This window comes from Epinephelus moara, chromosome 20 (assembly GCF_006386435.1).
Source record: "Epinephelus moara isolate mb chromosome 20, YSFRI_EMoa_1.0, whole genome shotgun sequence".
Classification (NCBI taxonomy): Eukaryota; Metazoa; Chordata; class Actinopteri; order Perciformes; family Serranidae; genus Epinephelus; species Epinephelus moara.
In genome coordinates this window covers 9480881-9488338 of record NC_065525.1, presented here as the reverse complement: position 1 = coordinate 9488338, position 7458 = coordinate 9480881, and the positions used below count along the sequence as shown (strand labels likewise).

The 7458-nt window shown below is 42.6% G+C and overlaps 4 protein-coding genes across 6 annotated transcripts in view; 1 reads left to right on the top strand and 3 right to left on the bottom strand.

The window, feature by feature from the left end:
- LOC126408233 (histone H1-like) overlaps positions 1–7458 on the bottom strand; it is a 73383-nt gene that overhangs the window by 14193 nt on the left and 51732 nt on the right. The window contains exon 2 of one of the 3 annotated variants that reach the window (XM_050073687.1): positions 1–244. This exon is cut by the window's left edge and continues 1137 nt beyond it. In XM_050073687.1, the coding sequence (XP_049929644.1) occupies positions 1–244 (244 nt within the window). Of the gene's footprint in view, positions 645–7458 lie in introns of those variants that run through there. The other 2 variants (XM_050073686.1, XM_050073685.1) reach the window with 2 other exon arrangements.
- The window catches only part of LOC126408263 (histone H4), an 82266-nt gene that overhangs the window by 45323 nt on the left and 29485 nt on the right, over positions 1–7458 (bottom strand). The gene's annotated exons all lie outside the window — the stretch shown is intronic.
- Positions 3660–4147, bottom strand: LOC126408248 (histone H2A). The gene has a single exon (XM_050073712.1). It carries the CDS (start codon positions 4078–4080, stop codon positions 3694–3696), a length of 387 nt encoding a protein of 128 aa, XP_049929669.1. The 5' UTR covers positions 4081–4147; the 3' UTR covers positions 3660–3693.
- LOC126408242 (histone H3) lies at positions 4428–4954 on the top strand. Its single transcript, XM_050073706.1, has one exon. The coding sequence runs from the start codon at positions 4453–4455 to the stop codon at positions 4861–4863; it is 411 nt and encodes a 136-aa protein (XP_049929663.1). The 5' UTR covers positions 4428–4452; the 3' UTR covers positions 4864–4954.

The following is a 7458-nucleotide window of genomic DNA, read 5'->3' as shown; positions in this document are numbered from 1 at the left end:
CCTTCTTGCTCATCTTGAAGGAGCCGGAGGCCCCGGTCCCTTTGGTCTGGACCAGAGAGCCCTTAGCCACCAGAGCCTTGATGGCGGTGTTGACGCGGGACTTGTTCTTGTCCACATCGTAGCCTCCGGCAGCCAGAGCCTTCTTGAGAGCGGCCGCAGACACGCCGCTCCGCTCCTTGGATGCGGCCACAGTTTTCAGGATGAGCTCGCTGACGCTGGGACCGGCCTTCCTCGGTTTGGTAACCTTCTTCTTGGCGGCTTTGGCCGGCGCGGCGGCGGGAGCTGGAGCTTCTTCTGCCATAATGTTAGTGTTGCTCAGTGTCACTCGAGTGTCTGACTGGACTGATGAAAGCTCCGAGCAGGAGGCTGTACTTAAACACAGCATGAGAACCGTGGAGACTCAACCCAGCCCGTGGCTCCTCTGTGCAGTGTGAAAGCTGGAGCACTTGTGTTTTCTCTTGACTGAGAAAAGGTGAAAAACTAAATGTGGGACAAGTGCTGAAGGCTGACAGTGAAGGGAGCCGATAGCGGACTTGTGTCTCTTCATATTCAAGTCATGTAGAGCTCTGATGCTCTCTGCATTTTGTCTGTGGAGCCTCCAAACCTCACCTATTCACCGCCGTGTCCAGCACTGCTCAGCGGCATTTCCCACTCATTTCTCTCCTAAAATGACTTCAAATGCATCACAGCTCCATCAAAGCCGTTTTCCAGCAGCCCACATGTTTGTTCAGGGACTCGGTGTAAAAACAACCGTCTGCTGTTGATGACTTTGGAAAAAACTCAAATTATTCTGGTCGCAGCAAACACACTGATGATGGCCGAGGCGCATGGTGCAGTTCAGCCAGACTTCCCATCAGAGCTGCTGCTGTGACTCCTTTAGATTTAAATAGTTAGTAGTTGTACAATTAATGATCAAACACATGGACAAATACATGTCAGCTGTCTGTGGAAGCAGTACGTGACTTTAAATGTTATACACTGTTAAACTGATACATAGATCATTCCTAAATATTAAAAGACTTCATTAAGTGTAACACAACAGTTATTCTGTGTTTTCTGCTGTGGTTCAAAGTAGCCTAATGACTGACTGAAATTTAGATTTGGACTTCCATTAAAACTCACAGAGTAACAGCAGCTCAGATAAACTGTCTGTCATTGTTCTGAATAGAAACAGGTTTGATCCAAAATTCAAAAAGGACACACATATTGAGTGGATTTATAAGAGGCTCTGATGTGGAAAGGTATACATTATTTACATTATTTACATATGGTATGTAACAGAAACATAAACGTTTCTATTTAATATAAATAATGAATACATTAGTGTCAGTGCGCACAAGCACCCTGGACAGCTCCATCTTCTGTTACCTGTTCTCCAACAAACCTTTATACAATCACCCGTCCTCTCATTTCTGACTCCCTGTCCTTCAGTCTGTTTCTACCCTGAATTTGTCACAGTGTTTGCCCATTTTTGGAAAAAGAGTTAATCCAGGGCACATGTTGTGTGGACTTTATTGATCATCCTGAGGAAGACATCTCTGTTTCTTATTTCCCTTTGCTCCACATGTTATGTGTCAGTGTCTGTGGTCCAATACAAAGACTGCAGCCTGGTGGCAGCATTACAGCTCACTGTCAGCTGAAACAACCATGATGAGAAACAAACACTCAGTGATGATGCCATAAAACAGGACCTTGGACAGCGACTGAGCTGCTCTTTGGTGCTTTAAAAACAGATCTGTGCTTCACACTCTAAAGTTCTGTGTGGGATGTCCCACATATACAGCCCATTTTTAACAGCAGCATAATTCGTGCATCATAGCTTCATCACAGAACTCTACTGTATTTGTACAAATGACCCGATGAGGCATTGACGTATCTTTAGTGCCCAAATGTGTTTCCCTGATCTCTTCCTGAATTATAATACTGTGCTGGTATTCCTCTGAGGTGACTCAGAAAAGCAGGTCTTATTGTAAACAGCCCGTCTTGAATTAACCAAACAGACTGAACCAGAATCTGTGTCATAAAGCTGGTTGATTTCATGACTTTGAAATAGACCTGGGTCATCAATCAATGATCACATGGATTTACAGGGAAGAAAATGGATTGAGACAAAGTCACCATGTTCACACCCACAGACAAAACACATATTAATCAAGTGGGGAGTTATTTAAAGAAAGACACCGGTAAACAGATAGGAAGGTTTTGAAAAAGATTTAAGAACCTTGGAAGTGTAACCATCTTAATAGCACTGATGCGACCAATCATTGAAAGGGGAAGCAACCTCCAGTTCCTCATATTAGCTCTTAGCTTGTCCATCATATCCAAAAAATTTAATTTGAATAAAAATTTGGCTTTTCTAGGAATCTTAAGTCCAAGATAGTTAATGTGGGTAGTGAGTAATTTAAATGGCAAAGATTTCAAGACTACAGGACACAAATTATTCTTCAAAGGCATAAACTCACATGTTTCCCAGTTAATTGTAATCCTGACAGTCTACTTAATGATTTAATGTAGGTCAGGAGGTCGGGAACAGAGACTGGGTCCGATAAACAGATCAGTAAATCATCCGCGTATATATTCAAGATCACCAAACTTCACACCGTGAAGTATTTCAACAGTTGTTGAAATATGATTACCCAATCTTTTAGCTAGAAATTAACTTATTACTTTCTGATCACAATTTAAGAGCAATAGGCCTATAACTTGTAGGGTCAGACTCTTCCTTTCCCTTTTTTTAGAAGCAAACAAATATTTGCTTCATACAATGAGCTGAGGAGCCTCTTATTTCTCACAGAGTCATTCACCATCCTAAGCATGAAAGGGACAAGTTTTTCATGAAATGCTTTGTAAAATTCACAGCCAAAGCCTTCTGGGCCCGCTGCTTTTCCAGAGGGGAAGGCCTGAATAGCATTCAAGACGTCACTTTTAGAAATTGGAGCATCCATCATCTCGTGATGCACTTTCTAATTGAGGAAGCTTTAGATTGGCAAAACGTTTCAGTGGCATTTACTCTACTGGAATACAATTCCATGTAGAAGTCCCTGAAGCAAGCGTTTATCTCCTTTGGGTTAGTAATCAATTTACTTTCTCAGCCTGCTCACCTTGGTTTCTTCTGAGTGAGACTGAGCATGTGCAAAATATGTAACCTGTGATCAGATGTATTTACTGTAGAAATAGAGGTGTGAGGTGATTTATTGACTGACAAGAACAGGACAACAATGATAGACAACAAAACTTGATAAGTTTATAGTTTAGTTGCTTTATGAACGTTGTCCTAATTGACCAGTTCTGTAAGTACTCTGATCTTTAAAAGGAGCAGTTTAATGTATTTGCCTTCGGTATTACCAATCAGTATGAATACTTTAAATTGTTCAGATCCTCTGGGGATTATTTCAGAAAGATTAAACTATTTTTGAAGCATTTTATGCCCCCCTATTAACCTCTTTAGTCGTTAGTTTATTCTTACTTTGATACTATTATCAAAGGACTGCTTTTTCAACAAATCTATGATCATTGTGTTTTTCCATTGTCAAAGATCATACAAACAGCAGAACATTGGATAGAAATATGACTATTTTTAATGGGTTATTTACATTTGCGACATGAGAATCAGAGCTCTTTATGAGGGGAGTGTGTGGCTCTTAAAAGAGCCTTTTTGGGGGCCAGTTTCCAGCAGTCAAAGAGTGTCCAGGTTTACTTGGACTTGGCGGCCTTCTCGGTCTTCTTGGGCAGCAGAACAGCCTGGATGTTGGGCAGCACGCCGCCCTGAGCGATGGTCACTCCGCCCAGCAGCTTGTTGAGCTCCTCGTCGTTGCGGACAGCCAGCTGCAGGTGACGGGGGATGATACGGGTCTTCTTGTTGTCGCGGGCAGCGTTTCCAGCCAACTCCAGGATCTCAGCGGTCAGGTACTCCAGCACAGCCGCCAGGTAGACGGGGGCGCCGGCACCGACACGCTCCGCATAGTTTCCTTTGCGCAGCAGCCTGTGGACACGGCCGACTGGGAACTGGAGCCCAGCACGGGAGGAGCGGGTCTTTGCCTTGGCTCTGGCTTTTCCACCGGTTTTCCCGCGGCCACTCATTGTTTCAGATGCTCTCTAAAGTCGGGACAAAGAGAAGTGTTCCCTCAGCAGCTGAAACCCTCCTCTATATATCCACGGAGCGCGGGACGGTTCCTGCCAGACCAACCAGAAAAGAGGCGTCAGCACAGCAGCAGAGGGCGGCCCAGCCTGAATTTTGGCGGACCTTTTGAAAGGATTTCCAGCCAATAAGCAGCGGAGTCTCGGGCGGTGGGTCGCTCCTTCAGGCGGTGCTGACCTCCGTAGGAGCCTCTCACCAATCAGGAGCCGGAGGTCTGAAGCAGCGTCACCATCTCACAGCCGCTCTCAGAGTTTAAGAGCAGCGCATCACCTCGTTTCACTGCATCATTCTCCTTCACAGAGAAAGAAGAAGTCATGGCAAGAACCAAGCAGACCGCTCGTAAATCCACCGGAGGCAAAGCCCCGAGGAAGCAGCTGGCCACCAAGGCTGCCCGTAAGAGCGCCCCGGCCACCGGCGGCGTGAAGAAGCCTCACCGTTACAGGCCCGGTACCGTGGCTCTGAGAGAGATCCGTCGCTACCAGAAATCCACGGAGCTGCTGATCCGCAAGCTGCCCTTCCAGCGCCTGGTCCGCGAAATCGCTCAGGATTTCAAGACCGACCTGCGCTTCCAGAGCTCCGCTGTCATGGCTCTGCAGGAGTCCAGTGAGGCTTACCTGGTGGGCCTGTTTGAGGACACCAACCTGTGCGCCATCCACGCCAAGAGAGTCACCATCATGCCCAAAGACATCCAGCTGGCCCGTCGCATCCGCGGAGAGAGAGCTTAAACTCTCTGCTGCTGCTCCACAAACCACAACGGCTCTTTTAAGAGCCACCTCACTCCTCACTCAAGAGCTCACTCCTCTACTCACAACACACGGTTCACTATTAAATCTAATAATCTTTTTATTACTTTTAAGTCAAATAAGTTTTCTTTAGAGATGGGATTTAGCCTATGGCTCTTTGAAGGGAGCCGGATCTTAGAGAGCTGTTCCTTTCAACGAGCCATTCAAAAGACTCTCATTTTTACATTTATTTATTTAAAGAAGCCAGCCTGGGGGCAATCAAATGCAATACAATGTAAATTGCAGAATCTGTCTTGAGAGATTAGCCTGGGGGTAACTCATTTTATCCTGGAAATAATCACTGGGAGGAATGATGGGGTGAGATTTGGATCAGAATAATTCAAACTCCGATATCCCACCAATATATATTCTATTGGTGGGATATCTGAGTTTGAATTATTCTGAAATATTGATGATAACTTCATTTGACATGTGTGGACTAGATTTTAAAGTCTGATCTGGATTCATTGTAAATATTCCACAAGGTGGCGCCATATCCCTCTGCTTTGACAGTGAGATCACTAATTTGGATCTACCCTTTGTATAAAGTGTGTGTGTAAATAAAGCTACCTTGACTTATGTTATTCATGCAACACCTAAAAACTTATAAATGCACAATAAAAACTCAGCAGGCTACAATGAACTTCCATGCAAAACAACTTTTAGTGCAAAATTTTCCACACAAGAACATTTTTAACAATACAGAAAAACTTAAAATAATATTTTATAACAATATAATACAGTCTTTCAAGTAGCTTATTATAAAGATTAAAGGTGCTGGAAAAAAAATACTAAGTGGTTGGTTAGTAACACCATGTCTCCCAAGGAAGGGTGGTGGATTTTTCTCTCACTCGTTCTTTTATGTAAAATCACTGAAAGCACCCAGAAGAAATGTAGTATACAAGACTCAGGCTGTAGATAAATTACATTATATTAATAATATATAGTAATATATTTGTTCAGATTTAATCTGATGGGGAAAAACACAGGAGGCAGCAACTGAAAAACTGAAAAATGACTGCAAACTCACAGTCTGACCCAGTAATAATATGTTTGATGATTTGCACTTAAAAAGACGTTAGGTTAAAATACAGTAGATATTAAAATGTTGGACATCTATTTGTATCTTGACTCAACAGCATTCAGTGACTTCATTTCAGCTACAAATGTAGTAAATTTAAAGACACTGAAATGCTGCACCATTGCTCACTCAGAAATATTAACATATAATCCCCAATATTAGGCTATAGGAATTATGTTCCATCAGTGCGACCAATGACATCAGTGATAGAGATCATTAGTCATTGATACTATGTGTCTAAAACTTCATACCGATTTTTAAAATTTAAATAATTAGAACTACACATTATGTGCAATAAACATTTCGGAGCTGCTCTAACAGACTGACAGTCTGATCACATTTCGGAGCTGCTCTAACAGACTGACAGTCTGATCCTTGTGCACAGTGTTATAAAAAATAATTAATAAAAAAAGGACAGAGGTTTGATTCTGAGCTGAGGGTGAATTCTCGCTGTGTAATATTTGAATGTAAAGACAAAAACCGATGTCCAAAGAAATGACTGATGTGCATAAATTCAGTAACTTAAGACAGTCCTGAGTAACAAACTAATATCCAGCAGGATTTAGACTGTGACAGACAGTAAATCTCCGCTAATTAATGCACTTCGATACAAGCTTTGACACGGACTGAATGAATGAGGAAATGAAACAGCGTGTAAGAGGGAGGAGACAGAGAAAAACTCAGGGTTTCTTAAAGAAAACCTGCCATCGAGCAGGTTAGGTTCACAGAGTCAGTTGTCATGGGGATTGACTCAGAGTTTGATTTACCTCTCTTTCTGGAACTGAAAACCCAGAGTTTCCCTCATTTCAGGGTTAGCATACTAAACCACTGACCACACTAAACCCGCTTTCTGGAATACCCCTCTGAGCTGCTTTTACGAAAACAGGAGATCAGCTCCTTGACTCTGAGCCATATCAGATCAAACAAGGCTTACTTACTGTAAACAATAACAAAATAAAGTGTAAACAAAATAAATGACAGCCCTGAAATAATAAAGCAGTTCCATGCTTTATGGCTTCTTCTGCCTCTCCTTCTTGTCCTTTGGCAAATTTACATTGAGGAAGACAAGTGATCTTACTTTTGCGGGCTTGAGACGACTTCTCCTCTCTGAGATTATTTGTCCAGTCTTCGAGAATATTCTCTCAGACGGAACTGATGTTGCTACAACGCAAAGCTTCTTAGCCATGAGCTTGCTAAGCCTGGGGTACAAGGGGACCCGATTTTTCCACCACTTTATATATATACAGTGGTGTGAACAAGTGTTTGCCCCCTTCCTGATTTCTTACTTTTTTGCATGTTTTCCACACTTAAATGTTTCAGATCATCAAACAAATTTAAACATTAGTCAAAGATAACACAAGTAAACACAAAATGCAGTTTTTAAATGAAGGGTTTTATTAATGAGGAAGAAAAAAATCCAAAGCTACATGGCCCTGTGTGAAAAAGTGTTTGCCCCC